The sequence below is a fragment of the Choloepus didactylus genome, chromosome 25 (genome assembly GCF_015220235.1).
Source record: "Choloepus didactylus isolate mChoDid1 chromosome 25, mChoDid1.pri, whole genome shotgun sequence".
In the NCBI taxonomy this organism is placed as follows: Eukaryota; Metazoa; Chordata; class Mammalia; order Pilosa; family Megalonychidae; genus Choloepus; species Choloepus didactylus.
Window position 1 is genome coordinate 5,785,127 of NC_051331.1, and position 17,890 is coordinate 5,803,016.

Below are 17,890 nucleotides of genomic sequence, written 5' to 3' on the forward strand. Positions count from 1 at the left end.
GATGTGGAGTTTCCATCCCTCATCCCGACCGCAGACGGGGCCCCCGGGAGGACGGACTGTCTTCAGGAGCTGGGGGCCTCCCCTTCCCCTCCGAATGAGCAACTGCCTCGGGCCCTACCCACTTCTCTGGTTGCTCCCAAAGTGCCTGGGGCCAATGTCCCAGCCATCGTGCATACATTATCTCTTAATTCGCAGGTCAAGGGGGAAATTATGACCCTCATTTTAGATTTTAAAAAGCTAGAAAAGGGTTAGCAAAATCGCACAGCCGATGGAAACGGGCCGAGGCGGGATTCGAACCCTCGAACACGTTTCCTCCGACGCCCGCGCCAGTTCCCTGAGCCGCACAGCCCCGCCCCGGTTTCCATGGAAACAGGCACATGGTGTCTCCACAGCAACGCGTCCGCCATCCCCGAGGCCGCCTGGTGCGCGGGCCCGCTCGGTGACGTCACCGCGCAGCACCGCCCCTACGTGTCACAGCGCCCGCGCCGGAAGTGGGCGGCGCGGCGCCGGAAGTGGCTGGCCGAAGCGGCATCGTGGAGAAGGCGCCGGCATGGGGCAGCCGAGGCGGGTGAGGCGCGGCGGCCGGGGAGGCCGGGGGCGCGGGCGGGGTCCCCGCGGAAGTCGGGGCGTTCAGCGCTCTGTCTCTCGCGCCCTCAGTCCCGGCACCAGAAGCGCGCGCGCGCCCAGGCGCAGCTCCGCAACCTCGAGGCCTACGCCGCGCAGCCGCACTCTTTCGTGTTCGCTCGGGGCCGCGCGGGTCGCAGCGTCCGACAGCTCAGCCTGGACGTGCGGCGGGTCATGGAGCCGCTCACCGCCACCCGCCTGCAGGTCTGCACCCCCCCAACCCGCCGCCACCCGCCCGGGGCCCCGTCTTCCCGGCTGCTGGGCCGGATCTCGCCACCTAACCGCGCGCAGGGGGTCAGGGGGTCAGGTCCCCGGCTGGAGAAAGAGTCCTTGGCGGGGACCATCGTTTCCGCCTCTCAGGGCTTTTGGGGGATGCATCGGGAGCGCGCGGCCGGATGCATTTAGCTTGGGGTTTGGCTGGGTGCCCAAGCCTGGTGCTTGGAGGGGGTTTTCAAGTCGGCAAAGCCGGGTTGGCAACTTGGTTCTTTTCAGAGGTTTGGGGCCAGTTCCTTAGCCTAGCTGGGCCGAGTTCGCTCTGTAAGGGAAACATGCAATGAGCAAGTGCAGAGGTGACATTGGAATTCGGGTGTGATTGGTTTTAGAGGTGACAAGTATCCAACTCCCTTGGCTTTGTTGGAAGGGAAGGATGCAAGAGGCATGCAGCCCCCATCTCTCTCAGCCAAAAGCCCTTGCTTCATAAGGTCTGTCTGTAATCCTTCCTTGCTAGGTACGGAAAAAGAACTCCCTGAAGGACTGCGTGGCAGTGGCTGGGCCCCTCGGGGTCACACACTTCCTGATCTTAAGCAAAACTGAGACAAACATCTACTTTGTGAGTGGACGCCCACACCCCTGATCTCAGCCCGACCGCCCACCTTTCCCAGCTCTGGTGATGAACCCATGTGCCTCTGATCTGCCCTGATTCTGGCTTCAAAGTAAACGCTCTGAAGAGCTGGGGCACGTTTCCGGCCTCCTCCCCTTCCCCTGACCCCCAGGAAGACACCCCCACCCTCAAGCCTCCTTTCTCCTGCAGAAGCTGATGCGGCTCCCAGGCGGCCCCACCTTGACCTTCCAGATCAAAAAGGTGAGGGATGGCGGTGGTATGAGGGCCACATGGGGTAGGGGCCCCGTGCACCTGGCAGTGACCGCCTCCTCCCCCTGCCCTGCAGTACACGCTGGTGCGTGACGTGGTCTCCTCGCTGCGCCGGCACCGCATGCACGAGCAGCAGTTTGCCCACCCACCCCTCCTGGTGCTCAACAGCTTTGGCCCCCACGGAATGCACGTGAAGCTCATGGCCACCATGTTCCAGAACCTGTTTCCCTCCATCAACGTGCACAAGGTGGGCCGGGGTGGGTCGATGGGGTGGGCAGCAGGCCAAGTCCCAAGGTCAAGTCCCACTCATGTTCTGCGACCCTGGGGAAGGGGCTTCCTGGTGAGCCATACTGCCTCAGCGGATGGACGGAAAACAAGGCCGATGGTGCTTTCTTTCACTGGCTTGATGAGTACAATGTGTACCATCACGGGGAAACTGAGGCTCCAAGGGAAGCCATTAGCCTGAGGTTATTTGCAAGGGGGAAAGGCCTGGATTTTTAAATCTGTGCACTGAAGTAGGGCTTGTGGAGGGCTCCAGGCACTCAGGTGGTGCCGTGCCCATGCATCCTTTCTCTTCTAGGTGAACCTAAACACCATCAAGCGCTGCCTCCTCATCAACTACAACCCCGACTCCCAGGAACTGGATTTCCGCCACTAGTGAGTACTTCGAGAGGCAGGTGAGGGAGGGGGGTGCCTGGCCTACCTGTGCGGCTGATGACGACACTGCTGCTGAGCCCCTGTGATTGCTCAGTCTCAAAGTAAATGCCCTGACGCGCCCTGGAAGCAATAGGGGATGGGGCTGACCCTTGACCCCTAACCCGGCGCCTCCCTGCTCATTGCAGTAGCATCAAAGTCGTCCCTGTGGGTGCCAGTCGTGGGATGAAGAAGTTGCTTCAGGAGAAGTTCCCCAATATGAGCCGGCTGCAGGACATCAGCGAGCTGCTAGCCACGTGAGGAGGGGCAGGGCGGGGGACCCCAGAGTCATCCTGGAGCCTGGGACCCCTCTGCTGAGCCCCTTGTGTCCCCCGCGTAGGGGCGCTGGGCTGTCAGAGAGCGAGGCAGAGCCAGATGGCGAGCACAACATCACAGAATTGCCACAGGCCATCGCGGGGCGCGGCAACATGCGAGCCCAGCAGAGTGCAGTGCGGCTCACCGAGGTGGGGGCAGCCCCCGGGACTCCCTCCGGCAGCCCCAGCCTAGAGGAAGCTCGGGACCCACTGGCTTTCCCTCTTGGTCCCCAGATCGGTCCCCGGATGACGCTGCAGCTCATCAAGATCCAGGAGGGGGTTGGGGAAGGCAGTGTGCTGTTCCACAGCTTTGGTGAGGATGAGGCCGGCCGGGCCTGGGTGGAAGTGAGGCCAGTAACGGGGGTGTCACGAGGTGTGGGGGCACGGGGTCTTAGTGAACTGCCTCCTTCCCGCCCAGTGCACAAGACAGAGGAAGAGCTGCAAGCCATCCTGGCTGCCAAGGAGGAGAGGCTGCGGCTCAAGGCCCAGCGGCAGGACCAGCAGGCCCAGAACGTCCAGCGCAAGCGGGAGCAGCGAGAGGCCCACAAGTCAGTGGCACGGGGTGGGTGGGGTCCCCGGGTGTGTGGACCCCCTTGCAGACTGTGCAGGCTGACACCCTCTCCTCCAGGAAGAAGAGCTTGGCGGGCATGAAGCGAGCCCGGGCGAAGGACGGGGACAGTGATGCTGAGGACCCCGGGGCTCCCCCGGAGGCAGAGGGGGCCAGCCAGGAGGAGGAGGACGAAGCCGAGTATTTCCGCCAGGCTGTGGGCCAGGAGCCTGATGAGGGTGCGTGGCGGGGATCACTGGGGTGGGCACCCCGGGCCTGTGTCCCTGTGTCTTGGGACCCGACACCATCTCTCCCTGCAGACATGTTCCCACGGCCAGCCAAGCGGAGACGGCCTGCGGGGCCTGCAGGCAGGAAGCAGCAGGGACAGGAGCAGAGGCCCGACCGGGGCTCAGACCACAGGCGTCCTAAGACCAAGGGCCAGCCCCGGGGAGCCCAGGCCAAGTTTGGTCCCCGAGGGGTAGCCCGGAAGCGGTTGCCACGCCAGCCACGGCCATCCAAGGGGGCGACCCGGGCCTGAGCCTCACCTGTGGGCCGAGTGCCCCAGATTGGGGCCCGAGAGGCTGCCCTGGTGCCCGCCTGGGCCTGCAGCCGCCGCTCTCGGTTTCCTTTCATAAAGGAGCTGCTCCCCGACCCTGTCTCCCCAGTAAAGGACGGAGCTTCCCGAGTCCGAGTCTGTGTTTGGAAACGGGTGCAGTGGGAGGGGCCTCGGGCAGTCCTGGGCCGGGCAGTGGACGTGAGGGTCCTGGTTTCCAAGGGTGACGGGCAGAGATGAGCCTGTGCCGGGGTGGCCCCGGCCCTCCCCACATCCCTTAGTCAGGTCTTCCCAGGGAGGAAGGAAGCCGGGCCGGGTGGGGGCAGAGCCCTGGCGGCTCCGCGGGCCTGGGGCGGGGCGGCGGGGAGGGCGGCTGCCGTCTACACGGGCTGGGCCAGACGGCGCGGGGAGCTGAGCGGGCCGGGCGTGGGGCCATGGCAGCTGCCCCAGGTGAGCGGCTGGTGCTGGGGGGGTGAGGTACCCCGGCCCCCACTAGGGCTTGGCCCAGGGCAGGGGTGCTGGCGGGCTACGGAGGGAGGTGCAGGGCGTGGGGAAGGAGGGGGAACTGGCAAGTGGGGTGGGAGCTGGAGCCGGCTGAGGCTAAAGTGCACGCAGGGAAACCGCTGTGGCCTCCCAGCACTGTCCTGGGCCTTGGGGAGCAAACGGTGGTCAAGAGGGGGAGCTCCTTCCCTTGGGGAGCAGGGTCCTGGGGGGAGAGGCGGGAGACATGCTGCAGGCGGCTTTTCCTTGCCGTGATTCGGATGGAGCTACGGGCTGTAGAGAAGCGTCCATGGAGGGTGGAGAGTGGGTGCGAGGCTAGTAGGGGGCGCCTCCCCCAGGCGGGACCAGGGACCAGTGAGGGTGTCCATGGCCGCTGACCTTGGCGGAGGGGACGGCCGCGGCTCCGGGAGCAGCCGGGAAGCCAGTGCGGCCGCGGGGATGAGTCGGGGCCGGGAGGGGTCGGCATGGGCTGCGTGAGGCTGTCCTTCTGTCCCGGGCGAGCGGGGAGCCCCGGAGGGCTGGGGGCAGAGGGGCCTGACTTGGGCTCACGGGTGCTTCCAGGATGCTGGGGGAGGACAAGACAGTGGGTGGCTGAGGACAGGAAGCGGGGGTGCAGGGCAGAGGCGACTGTTTCCGTCGGGGCGGGAGATGGTGGGGATGGAGGGGGGCAGTGCCAGCGGGGTGGGCCGACAGACCAGACCCTGAGGGGGACCGCAGCGGTGGTGGCTGCCTCTGACCTCCCACAGGTCTCCTGCTCCCCCACCCCAGCCCCCTGGGTCATCAGTGCCCGGTTACATGTCTCGGGAGGACAGTGGCCTGCCTTCAAGGGGGGTGCAGGACCCAGGAAGCAGCCAGAAAGGTCAGCAGAGCTGAGGTGTCTTTGGTTCAGGGCTTCTGCCTTCCAGAATCCGGGTTTGATCGGTGAAAAGGGACCAAGATCTGCGTCCCCTCGTTCCTGCAGCTAAGGGGGCTGGAGCGCCGCAGATGGGGGGCTCGGGGGCAGCCTGGAGCTCCACCGAGGAAGGACCAGGCTCAGCTGGGGACACTCTGTTCCCACAGGTGCCAAGCCCTGCCCGGGCAACTTCTCAGGAGCAGCCGATCGCCACCTCAGCAGGTTCCAGGAGGACTTCCTGTGGCCCGTGCTGGTGGCCGAGTTCCTGGTGGCAGTCACCGGCAACGGGCTGGCTCTGTACCGCTTCGGCACGCGGGAGCGGCGCCCCTGGCACCCGGCCGTGGTCTTCTCGGCCCAGCTGGCGGTCAGCGACCTGCTCTACGCCCTGACGCTGCCCCCGCTGGCCGCCTACTTCTACCCGCCCAAGCACTGGTGCTACGGGGAGGCCGCCTGCCGCCTCGAGCACTTTCTCTTCACCTGCAACCTGCTGGGCAGCGTCTTCTTCATCACCTGCATCAGCCTCAACCGCTACCTGGGCACCGTCCACCCCTTCCTCGCCCGCAGCCACCTGCAACCCAAGCACGCCTGGGCGGTCAGCGTGGCCGGCTGGGCCCTCGCAGCCCTGCTCGCCGCTCCCACCCTCAGCTTTTCCCACCTGCAAGCATCCCTGCAGCATGAAGGAAAGGAGGCGCATGTCAGGTGCTTGGGGACGGCAGATGGCAGCCGGCTGGGGGCCTACTGGGCCTACAGCCTGGTGCTGGCTGTGGTGGGCTGCGGCCTGCCGCTGCTGCTTGCCCTGGCAGCTTACGGTGCCCTGGGGAGGGCCGTGGCGCACAGCCCTGGCGTGACAGCCGCCGAGAAGCTGCACGTGGCGGTGCTGGTGGTCAGCGGCGTGGCTCTCTATGCCGGCTCCTACCTGCCCTACCACGTCACGCGGGTTCTCAACGTGCGGGCCCGGCAGCGCTGGCAGGAGCGCTGCCCTGGCTTTGCCAATGAGGCCCAGGCAGTAGCAGCGCTGAGCCTGGGGTCCTACCTGGGCCACCAGGTCACGCGGGGCCTCGTGCCCCTGGCCATCTGCCTCCACCCGCTGCTCTACATGGCCGTGGCCCCCAGCCTGGGCTGCTGCTGCTGCTGCCCCAGCCACGGCGGGAACCAAGCCACGGAGACCGACGGCCCCAGCCAGGCCCTGCCCCTCAGTGTCACAGCCACGCCAGGGACCCCGGGGCTGCAGTCCCCCAAGCCCACTCTGTGACGCTACGTGGAGCCTCCTCCCCAGCACAAGGGACTGGGCCACAGCAGCCGAACGAAGGTGGACGGCAGGGTAGGACCTCGGCAGCGGGCACTTCCTTCCGCTAGAGACTCATGGTCCCAGAAGACAGAGCCAGCAAGAGCGGAGAGCTGAGGGTCTGAGTGGTGAGGGATTCCCGCTCGCCCGCAGCGCTGACCACAGACGGGCCCACGTGCCAGGGGAGCTGACCCAGAGGCCCCAGGGCGGGCGGTGCCCGGGAAGGACAGGACACACACAGAGCGGGCTGAACTTTTTATTGCTCGTGGAGCGCCCTGTTCTCGGGAGCTGCCTCCTGGGGCTGGGAGCCAGGCGGCCAGTGGCGTCCACAGCTGCCTCAGTTGGTGGACGGCCTGCAGAGGGAGAGGGGAGGCGGTGAGGATGGCAAGTGTGGGGGCTTCAGACCCCAAATCCCAACGGTATCCCCTGCATAAACTGGGGCCCCCATGGGGAAGTGCCACGGAAGACGGGAGGGGCAGGACAAGGTGGCACCTAGGGCACAGCCGACCATCATGTGCCCGCTGGCCCCTCTGCAGCCCAGGCAGGAAATAAACAGCCTTCTCCGCACCCGGCTGTGACGAGCATGACACTGGTGCGAGACCCAGGGGGAGCGGAGGTGTCAGTGGTGGCTCCCAGGCCAGGCTGGGGCGAGAGGACAGGGCTCAGGGTCGGGCAGGGGTCTTACTTGGCCCACTCAACGTTGAGGATGAGGTGGTCGTAGCCGAAGCCCGACACACCAGCGATGGCACGGGCAGCGTCCTCGCGGCGGTGGAAGCTGATGAAGGCAAAGCCCTGGGGGAAGGGGCGACGTCAGGTGCGCCCAGGGCCCCACCCGCTGCCCCCCGCGGCCGCCAGCCCACCTTGGACTGGCCGGTGGTTTTGTCCTTCGCCAGGTAGATGCGGGAGATGGAGCCGAAGGGCCGGAAGAGCTCCTGCAGGTCGGTCTCCCGCGTGTCCTCCGACAGGTTGGTGACGCGGATGGTGGCGTTGTCGTCGGCTGGGCGGGCGGGGAGGGGCAGCTCTCAGGGGACGGCCCACAGCCGGGTAATTACGGGGTGCTGGGGGGCCCGCCCACGTGCCCGCGCCCCTCACCTCTGCGGTTGGGCTGCATGGACTCCCCGCGGCGGCTGGCCCCGTCCCGCAGGCTCGGCGGCACGTACTTGCCCGTCTTGCTCTGGGCAGCCTGCACGGGCTCCAGCTCTGGAAACCAAAGACGCAGGGATCAGAAGCGCAGACCTTGGCGCAGCGGAGGGACAGGGCCCTCCCCGGTGGCTCGGGCCCAGGCGGCCAGTCGGTCCCTCGAAGGCCCTGAGCCGCGCTGGCTGCGGATGCCTTATGTGCTGGGGACACTGGTGGAGGGAGACCCCACAGGGACTGATGTGGTTCAAGGTGCCCACGGCCAGATGCCCTGCAGGGCCAGGAGCTGAGGAACCCCAGGCCCATGAGGGACGGCAGGCACACGCACACACACACGGGGTGGACAGACAGCGCCATGGTCCCTCACGGCAGGGAACAAAGGCATTTCACATGCAAGTCACCGATGCAGAGCTGTCCAGACACAAAACTAAAACTGCCTCCAGCAAGTCACGCCACACACTGGAAGACGTGTCCTGCAGACGGCTGCACGTGTGAGCACATGCACAGGTACACACACGCGCACACGTGTCCACAGATGGGGGTGGGGATTGCATCCAGTAGTGGACAGACACGTGCTCCCGTCAGGACAGCCGTACGTTCACCAGCAGAACCGCAGCCACAGACCTCGATATACAGGGAGAGCTGCCTCCCATCTGCCCACACCACAGTGGGGACGTGCGCAGGTGACACACTCACCACTCGCTCCCCAGGCCCCTCTCCTCGTGACACAGAGAGGCAGACGTGACCCTGCGGTCACAGTGGCCCCCAAGCCCACACAAACACAGACGGCAGGCACAGCCTCACATGCTGACATGGCCATGTCATGACAGATGACAGCCACGAAAGAGGTGGCCCCGTTCCCAGAGCCAGACCCCCCCCCCCCAATGCACACACCCCCCCCCCGGCACCCTCCCACCAGCCCCACCCCAGGCCCGGCACCTCCGGGCAGCTTCTCCTTCTCGCCCGTGGACAGGCCCAGCTGCTCGGCCAGCTCCTTCTGCATGGGCCCCAGAGTGTCCTTGTAGGGGCAGCGGGTGGTCCAGTGGTCGCCCTTGCAGATGCGGCAGGACACGATCTTCTGGCCCTTGAGCTTGTTCATGGGGTCCTCCTCCTCCTGGCAGTTCAGGTCCTGGCGGGGGTCGGGAAGCTCAGGGGCGGCTGCCACGGCCCAGCTGCCAGGGTCCATCCTGCCCCCGCCAGGCGCTGCCCCATCCTGTCCCCCCTTCCACACTGACCTCTTTGCTGGTGATGAACGTCATGGAGACATCGTCACTCACTGTGGTGGTGGCCACGTTGGGCCCTGGGGGGTCAAACTCGGAGTTCCCAAACTTCTTCCAGTTCTGAGGTCAGGGCGGGATGAGGGGTCAGGAGCAGGTCAGGTGGGGTCCCACACTGGCACCACAGCCACCCCCGGGGTACAAGCCCTGAGCCCTGTCGTCACCCTCCCCTAACAATAACGATGACAGGCCTCATTTCCCGAGCGAACCCTAGGCCCTGGCTTCACACCAGCTTGAGGCAGGGGCACCTCTCCTGCCCGTGTCCCAGATGAGAAAAGAAACTGGGAGCTCGGGGAGGCAAGAGCTGCACAGCGTCAGGGCCTGGAGCCCGCGTGGGATGGTGGTCCTCAAACCCGGCTCCCACCGGGCAGGCAGCAAGGCCCAGGGGTGACCCCAAGCAGGGGTGTACGGGGGTCACCCAGACCGTGAAGGGCCATAAACTAGTTAACCCAAGCCACAGCGTCCCTCCCCATAAAATGGGAACCACAAACGGTTACCATGGGGACCAAATGAGAAAACGTGCCCTGGAAAACAGTCGGCACCAGGTCTGGCACAAAGAAAGTGATCAGCAAATCGTGCCAAGTGTATTTACTGCCATCGCTTCTTTCTGGAGTGCTTGGCCCGCTAAGACCTTCAGAGGAGGGCTGGGCTCTGTGCCTCCTGCTAGACAAGACGAGAGGGATAAAAATCTATCCCCACCCACCCCTGTGTGCTGGACTCTTCAAGCCCCCAAGAGGCTGTTCTGTTTCAACAAAATAGGTACAAACAAGCAAATTCCACCTCTGGAAACAAAAGCATCGAGGCAAAAAAAAAAATAAAGGGAGGAGGGTCTCACCTTCCTCCTTGCAACAGCCTTTGAGGCCTTCCGGGTTTCGATCCTGAAGGTGCGGACAATCTGGGAACGGGAGGAAAGGGGGGTCAGGCTTCCTGTGCCCCGTGCTGGGGTCGGAGCTCTCCCATCCCCAGCTCCCGGTCCAGGCACCCCACGCCTCACCTTGAACTTCTTGCCGTCCTCGTCTATCTTGTACTCGGTCACTGTCTTGATGTTTCCGTTGATGACCTCTTTGGGAGGCGGCAGTGGAGCTGGGAAAGCGGAGGAGAAGGTGAGGGGAGCTGAGCCCTGGATCCGGGCTGGGCTGGGAAAGGGGCTGGAGAAGCAGAGGAGAGATGATCGCTCACCTCCCGGCAGGAGCTCAGGCTCGGGGCTGGTGTCGCCGGGGGTCAGCGGGATCCCCTTGAGGAGCTCGCTGGTGACGCATTTGTCTGCGAGAGGGAAGGTGGAGAGAAAGGGTGAGCTGAAGGGGCTGCCGCACTCCCCAGGCTGGGGCGGAGGGGCCCCTGAGATGACGCCCACGCCAGGAGCTGAGACAGGCAGGGCAGAGCGCAGAGGGCTGGGGAAGACGCGCCCCGGGCGCGCCGGGTGGGGACAGCGGCGAGGCGAGGACGGCCACCGTGAGCCCCGGCAGCTGTGCGGACCCGGGACAGCGGCCGGCCGTGATGGGGGCTGCGGGCTCAGACCGCGGGGCCGGGGGCTGGCTGCGGGGACCCGGGGCGACCCGGCCGGACTCACCGTCCTCTCCCTCCTCCTCCACCTGGTCGGCCCAGCTGGGCTTCGAACTGCGGAGACACGTGGGCGGCGGGGAAGGCTGGGTCATCGGGACCGGGTCCCCGCAGCCCCCGCGATGCGCCCCGAGGACCCCCAAACCGCCTCCCGGAAGCCCCTCCGCGACCCCCGACTCACTCAAAGTCTCCGGTCGGCATTGCGCAGGCTTCTCTCCACGCAGCCCGGGCCCGGGCCAGAGAGCGGAAGGAGGAGGAGAACGAGACTTCCGCTTCCGCCGCTGCGTAGAGCGGCCCGGCCGTGGCGCCCCACAGCGCCCCCAGCGGACGGAGGCGGAGGCGGCGGCTGTGCGCGCTGCCGGGCGCCGGTACCCAGGGGCGGAGGGCACATCACCGGGGTGATCCGGGTAACGTTTAATAATTTTAATAAAATCTAGCTTAATTTTAATAAATTTTAATTTTAATAAAATCTAGCTTAATTTTAATAAATTTTAATTTTAATAAAATTTTCTCTGATCTTAATGAATTTTAATTTTAATTAAATTTACTTTGATTTTAATAAATTTTAATTTTAATTAAATCTAATTTAATTTTAATAAATTTTAATTTTAAAAATTACTTTAATTTTAATAAATTTTAATTTTAATTAAATTTACGTTGATTTTAATCAAATTTAATTTAATTTTAATGAATTTTAATTTAATTTTAATGAATTTTAATTTTAATAAGATTAAAAATTTAAATATTAACAAAGGCCATTTATTGAACCATGTGCCAGGCACTGTGAGAAGGAAATAATCATTTCCATTTTGCTGCTGAAGAAGCCGAGGTTCAGGGAGGGGAAGGGGCTCTCACCCCGACTTGTTCTCATCTGGGGAGGGCTTTGCTGACTGGGGAAGATCAAGGTTTCAAGTGACCGCCTCCACCTCTCCCTGTTCTTTGTAGTATTCTTGGCTCTCTGAAATAATCCTGTTTATTTATTGTGTTTATTGTCCATCTCTCCCTCTAGAACCTGCAACCTCAATGGGGGGGGAGTGAAAATTGGTTCTTGGTGGGGGTGAAAAAACCCGAGATATGACAATGGTCTGTGGCCCTCCAAAGCCAGCTCTCCGCACAAACCCTTATTCCTAAAGATTTGATTTCTAGCAGTAGGGAGAAATTAAATGTCGTTGAAACTGAAATTTACTTCATTGATTTAAAGCTTAAGATAATTAACTTTTCTCTTAGAAGAGTGATGATGAAAAAGATTGCGAAACACTGCTCTAGAAGGTCAGCTGCAGAAAAGCCGATTTTTGTGCTTTGTTCACTTCTGGGTCCCCAGCACCCATAAGATGTCTGTAGCTAGTAAGTGCCCAATTCGTGGGCATTTGGGAAGGGTTGAGAGTCAGATGTGGAAGGACTTTTTCAACCAGACTAACTAGTTTGGGCTCGTTATCCCGTTGGCTCATAACGGATGTGGTAAAGTCACTGAAACATTTTGAGCTGTCAACCCAATGTGACAAGCTTTTATTGTGAGAAAGATTGTTCTGGAAGCTTTTAGGGGGCTGGAATGGAGGGAATAAATTCCTAGGAGACTAGGAAAGAGGCTGGATGAGTGAGTCAAAGAAAGAGGAGCACATCAGTATATCCTTTCAGGAGGGTGGACTGGCAACACCGATGAGGATAGAGAGTTTGTCCAAAGGGCTAGTAACTGTTTGCACAAACTTATTCAAATTCACCCCAAGAAAAGCAAAATCCAAACAACCTAGCAAGTGGGTGAAACTTTTAAAATTTGATATTACTTCGTGGTAGTAAAGAGGAAGGGAAACAGATATTCACACCTATTGTTGGTAGGATAAGATAATGCAAGCTCTTCGGAGGGTAATTTAACAACTTCTGTCAGAACTTAAAATGCCTGCATGAATCTCCCCTTGAGCCAGCTAATAATGGAAGCTGTGAGTGAACTTGTAAATATTTGCAAAGATGTGTGAACAAGAGGCCTGTGTGGTACTGTTCATGATAATGAAAACAGGAAATGCCACCTATAGGACTGATTAGATAGATCAAGTTATGCTAAGCCACAAGCTATGAAATGCTGTGCAATCTTTAAGAGGGTAGAATCATTTGTGCTCCTGCAAAAAACTCTCCAAGATAAGAGATGGAGGTGGGGAGAGAAAGATGGAGAATGCATGTATAATATGATCCAATTTGTGGGAATCTTGGCATGTAGATATGCAAGTATATGCAAAGCATTTTCTGGAAGAAAATAGCAGAAACTTGCTGAAAGATGCTTTTGGAAGAAGGAGTCAGGGGCAGAAAACTTTGATTATTTAATAAACTTTGATTATTTTGATTAAAAATATCTACATAAATATAAGAATCTTCATTTTATTATGTTTTATATATTATATAACATATACAAGACATATCATGTAAGTGTATTTTTTATCTATTCTGTATATCCACTAGCTTGCATTCCCACTTTTAGGACTGATCTAAGAAATGTCCATTTAAGTGCCTCAATAAGAGAGCGTTCAGCACAGTGTGGCTTAAAGGACTGGAAAATTGCAAACAACCCAGCCATCGACAGTGGATTAGTTGAATGTTGACTCATGTATCTGTTACTGCCCCTGGAGGTAAAATTGTGCACATTTGTGAATATAACAGAATTGCCAAGAATGACAGTAACACCCAAACATTGGGGTTTGGTGGTGTTTCGATTTGACCTCGTCTTTAGTCCTTTTTTGTTATTTTTCTGGGCAGAATAGTTTTTCTTCAACGTTAAGCATGTGTTATTATTTTTTACAAAAAGTCAGGTATTTTTTCAAGGGAAAAAGAAAAGGGGTCCCGAGGGCGTGTAGGGCAATGGGGAGAAGCTGGACTTCATGGGTGGATGGGGGGAAAAGCCCCCACAATCTCCTCCGACCCTTCTCCACGGCACCAACATTGTTTCCACATCCCGAGTATCACAGGATAATATCTCTACTGAGCAATCTGATAAGGAGGACACTGTCTCCTTCTCTCCTTGCTGCTCTCATGTAGCACATGATGTTTTCTATTCTGGTAGAGAAGAACCAGTTATTCCTTCTGATATGGAAGAATATTTAACAGAACTGTTACCTAAAAACACTCAAGTACAATTTCCAAATGACAAAAAGTGGAAAGGCCTTACTATAATAACTGGGACAGATGACTCATATCCTTCAAATCCCATATTAGAAGATTATACTGAAGGAAGTGTAAACAGTTAGAAAAAGCTGTGAATATTTTCAAGAAAGCAGAAAGGCCCTCTCAACCTTCTTGCATATAAATAACATGTAATCATCTGGTCCTCTGTGTAAAAAGGAAACAGGATGGGCTGCAGCTGTTATTTTAATCATAGATAAGTCATAAGTAATGTAGTGAAGTTGAATACAGTCCTAATCAAATGTATGTTTATCAATTGATGTAATGGCTAAACTAATCATCGACTAAAACAAGAAAACTATATTAACAAGTTAGAGACAAGTAATAGTAATCACTCTTCTAATTTTTAGACTTTATGTAAGTAAAAGTACATTATATTGCTCTTACAGAAGTTATAGCTTAATTAGTAGAAATATTTCAGTAGAGTTTTGCAAACATTCAAGGCTAAGTCTCTAATAACATTGTGGATACCCTCCTTGGATTGTGAATAACTCATGGATCAAGATGCTTTATTTACCACTCCTAGTTCATATGTAAAAATAGAATATGATTTGATTGAATGTAAATCAAAAGTGCTATAAATTTTCTGTAACTGCAGCAAGGGGGAGCTCTCTGATCTCATGTCTAGCTGTGTCTGGAGCAGTGGGGGCTCCCAGGCTTGGTAATGTATCAATTAATTTTTATATTGTAGACTTGTTCCTTTTACCTTAATGCTCCTTTAGTAAAAATGTGTTGAAGTTGCTTTCTTGTCTTGAGTGCTCTTTACTTTTAAACTGTTGTCTGTCCCTATACTCTTATTTGAGTGGGATGTTACTTGATGAAGCCCAAACCAATTGAATCACAATCTGATAAGGCTCAGAACTTTTCTACCAGAGATCACAGGTTTGAGGTATAAAGAGAGAACTGTGACAAGAGCCTCCAGGGGATCCAGCACAGGACAACAGCAAAACCAACCCCACAAAGTCAATTGATAGGGGAAGGAGAAAAACATGTGCTGAGCCATCCCTGGACGCTCTCCAGCAGTTTAAAGTGGATTATCTACAACTGGCAAATGACATGGAATTCCACTTTGAGGTATTCTCCTTAAGAAATGGAAACGTGGTGTTCCAGTTTGCTAATGCTGTTGTTATGCAAAATACCAGAAATGGATTGGCTTTTATAAAGGGGATGTATTTGGTTACAAATTTATAGCCTGAAGGCCATGAAAATGTTCCAAATTAAGGCATGAACACAAGTAAACCTTCAGCGAAGGAAGGCCAATGGCATCTGGAAAACCTCTGTTAGCTGGGAAGGCACGTGGCTGGCAGCTACTGATCCTGGGTTGTTTTCCAGCTCCTCTCTCAGCTCCTGTGCATTCTTCAAAATGTTGCTCTTAGGGCGTTTTTTCCTCTCTTAGCTTCTCTGGAGCAAAGTGTCAGCAAAAGTCTGCTTTCAATGGCCATCTCCAAAATGTCTCTCTAAGCTGCAGCACTGAGCTCCTCCTGTCTGAGCTCTTATAGGACTCCAGTGAAATAATCAAGGCCTATGCTGAATGGGCAGGGCCACACCTCCATGGAAATTATCCAATTAGAGTCATCACCTACCATTGGGTGGGGCGCATCTCCATGGCAACAACCCAATCCAAAGGTTCCAACATAATCAACACTAATACATCTGCCCCCACAAGATTGCATCAAAGAATATGGCTTTTTCTGAGGGACACAATATATGCAAACCAGTACATGTGGCCATAAAAAAACATGCAGTAGAATATACACAAGAGTGTTCATAGCTTCATTTACAAGGGCCAAAAACTGGAAACCAACTCAAACGTCCATCAGCAGACAGATGGAGCAAGAAAGATAAACAGTGGTCCATCCCTATGTGGAATGCTATATGGCAATAAAAAGGGACAACTTACTGACACACAATTACATGGAGTATGTCGCAGACATTAATGAAGAAATATGTAGTGATTTCTTTTACATGATTCTGAAACAGGCAAAATTAATCTATAGTAGCGGAGATCTGAGCTGTTAGTACTTGGGGTGGGGGTGGGGATGATTTGGGAGGAGCTCCAACAACCTTCAAGGGGAATGGGAATTATTGTCTCTTAATCAGGACAGGGGTTATGCAGGTGAATACATGGGCAAAAAAAAAAAAAAATGTCCAGCTGCACACACAAGACCTGTGTACTTGAAAGAAAATCCAGAACAGAGCTTTGCTGTTTTCTTATCCTTGTTGGTAGCGTGCATTGCTCTCAGTCATCACCTTGTTTGTTTGCTCTGCTTGGGAGGCAGGGAATGGAGGCTCTGGTCTGTTTTATTGCTGCACGCCCAGTCCCAGAACCGTGACCAGGATAGCCAATGCCCGATTGAGAGTTGTATGAAACCATTTAAGTTTTTTATTCATGGTTTTATTCACGGTTGGAGAGTCTGATCGCGTCTGCGTGATAATGGGCACTTGTGGGGATGACAGGGTGGTTAAAGGGCCTTCCTCCTGAAACAAGAAGTGGAAACGAATGGTGACCACTGATTGTGGTTGTTGTGTGATTCATTGTACTTTTCTACTGTTTGCATTTCTTTAGAAACTGCAAACATGGTTGGTCAAAGGAGAAAAGCAAGTTGCACATATGTACAGCAGAATGTCATTTACACATTTTAAAAGACTCATTAAATACTAAGTTCATGGTCACCTGGATGTAGTAGCTGTGGAAAAAAACAGGACAGGAAGGAGACACCCCAACATCTTGAGGATGTTTGCACACAAAGGGACATTCATCCACGCCCTGAATGTTTATTTCATTAAAAAACAACCTGAAGCCACTATGAGATAATACCTTACACCCACTATGATGGCTTTTTTTTTAAAGGAAATAATAAGTGCTGGTGAGGATATGGAGAAAAAGGAACCCATGTATGTTATTGGTGGGAATGTAAAATGTGCAGCAGCTGTGGAAAATAAAAACTCAAGAAGTTAAACACAGAACTACCATATGACCCAATGATCCAAATTGTATGTATATACCCAAAAGAATTGAAAGCAGGGACTTGAAGAGATATTTGTACACCAATGTTCTTTTTTTTAAAATTCAATTTTATTGAGATATATTCACATACCAGACAATCATCCACGGTGTACAACCAGTTGTTCACAGCACCATTAAATAGTTGTGCATTCATCACCACAATCAATTTTTGAACACTTTCATTACCACACACACAAAAGAATAAGAATAAAAGTTAAAGGAAAAAAAGAACACCCAAAACATCTTGTACCCCCCCATCCCTCCCTATTATTCCTTTACTTTTGTCCCCATTTTCCTATTCATGTGTCCATACACTGTATAAAGGGAGTGGGAGCCACAAAGTTTGTACAATCACACAGTCACACAGTATAAGCTATATAGTTATATGATGATCTTCAGGAATAAAGTCTACTGGGTTGCAGTTCAACAGTTTCAGATATTTCCTTCTAGCTATTCCAGTACACTAAAAACTAAAAAGGAATATCTATATAATGCATAAGAATAACCTCCAGAATGAACTTTTGACCTTATTTGAGATCTCTCAGCCACTGAAACTTAATTTGGTTTCATTTCTCTTCCCTCTTTTGGTCCAGAAGTCTTTCTCAAGCCCACATTCCAGGGCCAAGTTCATCCCTGCAAATCATATCCCATGTTGCCAGGGAGACTTACACCCCTGGGAGTCATGGCCCACATAGGAGGGAGGGCACTGAGTTTACCTGCAGAGTGGGCTTAGAAAGAGAGGCCACATCTGAGCAACAAAAGAGGCACTCAGGGGGTGACTCCAGGCACAATATTAAGAAGTCTTAGCCTCTCCGTTGCAGTAACAAACTTCATAAAGGCAAGTCCCAAGATCAAAGGCTCAGCTTTCTAAATTGGTAGCCCCCAATGCTTGTGAGAATATCATTAATTCCCCGGGTGGGGAAATTTAATATTCCCACATTTCCCACAGTCCCTCAAGGGGCTTTGCAAATACCTCTTCATTCTCTGCCAGAATCATTCTGGGATATATTGGGACCTCACAATAACCCACACAAACCAACCAGACCTCACTCCCATATTAGTGAGGAATTATAATGTTTGTTTTTTCATTTCTGGTTTATTTCACTCAACATACTGTCCTCAATGTCCATTTACCTCACAACTTCACTGCTTCTTGTAGCAGCTCAATATTCTATTGAATGTATACACTACAGTTCACTGTTCCATTCATCAGTTGTACCCTTAGGTCACTACCATCCACCACAA

The 17,890-nt window shown here is 55.2% G+C and overlaps 2 protein-coding genes and 2 non-coding genes across 5 annotated transcripts; 3 read left to right on the forward strand and 1 right to left on the reverse strand.

Moving 5' to 3' along the window:
- The first annotated feature begins 462 nt into the window (after positions 1–462).
- On the forward strand, positions 463–7,323 carry LOC119520394 (suppressor of SWI4 1 homolog). 2 transcript variants are annotated; one of them, XM_037818196.1, is made up of 13 exons: positions 463–568; positions 658–828; positions 1,352–1,453; positions 1,655–1,705; positions 1,791–1,961; positions 2,295–2,371; positions 2,557–2,664; positions 2,748–2,871; positions 2,956–3,034; positions 3,140–3,269; positions 3,350–3,507; positions 3,589–3,675; positions 5,382–7,263. In XM_037818196.1, exons 1-13 carry the CDS (start codon positions 551–553, stop codon positions 6,464–6,466), a joined length of 2,361 nt encoding a protein of 786 aa, XP_037674124.1. In that variant the 5' UTR covers positions 463–550; the 3' UTR covers positions 6,467–7,263. The 2 variants fall into 2 exon arrangements, with proteins under 2 accessions (XP_037674124.1, XP_037674123.1); XM_037818195.1 differs by lacking the exons at positions 463–568; positions 658–828; positions 1,352–1,453; ... (7 more) ...; positions 3,350–3,507; positions 3,589–3,675 and adding an exon at positions 4,217–4,271 and having other exon boundaries at positions 5,382–7,323.
- Positions 1,499–1,579, forward strand: LOC119520667. The gene has a single exon (XR_005214207.1). It is a non-coding gene; the product is annotated as a small nucleolar RNA SNORD105 (small nucleolar RNA).
- LOC119520670 lies at positions 2,416–2,495 on the forward strand. Its single transcript, XR_005214209.1, has one exon. It is a non-coding gene; the product is annotated as a small nucleolar RNA U105B (small nucleolar RNA).
- Positions 6,740–10,757, reverse strand: EIF3G (eukaryotic translation initiation factor 3 subunit G). Its single transcript, XM_037818197.1, has 11 exons — positions 10,655–10,757; positions 10,484–10,530; positions 10,093–10,176; positions 9,908–9,996; positions 9,749–9,808; positions 8,872–8,976; positions 8,576–8,765; positions 7,592–7,699; positions 7,360–7,496; positions 7,185–7,291; positions 6,740–6,852 (listed from the first exon to the last, which is right to left on the reverse strand). Exons 1-11 carry the CDS (start codon positions 10,672–10,674, stop codon positions 6,837–6,839), a joined length of 963 nt encoding a protein of 320 aa, XP_037674125.1. The 5' UTR covers positions 10,675–10,757; the 3' UTR covers positions 6,740–6,836.
- Positions 10,758–17,890: the final 7,133 nt, after the last annotated feature.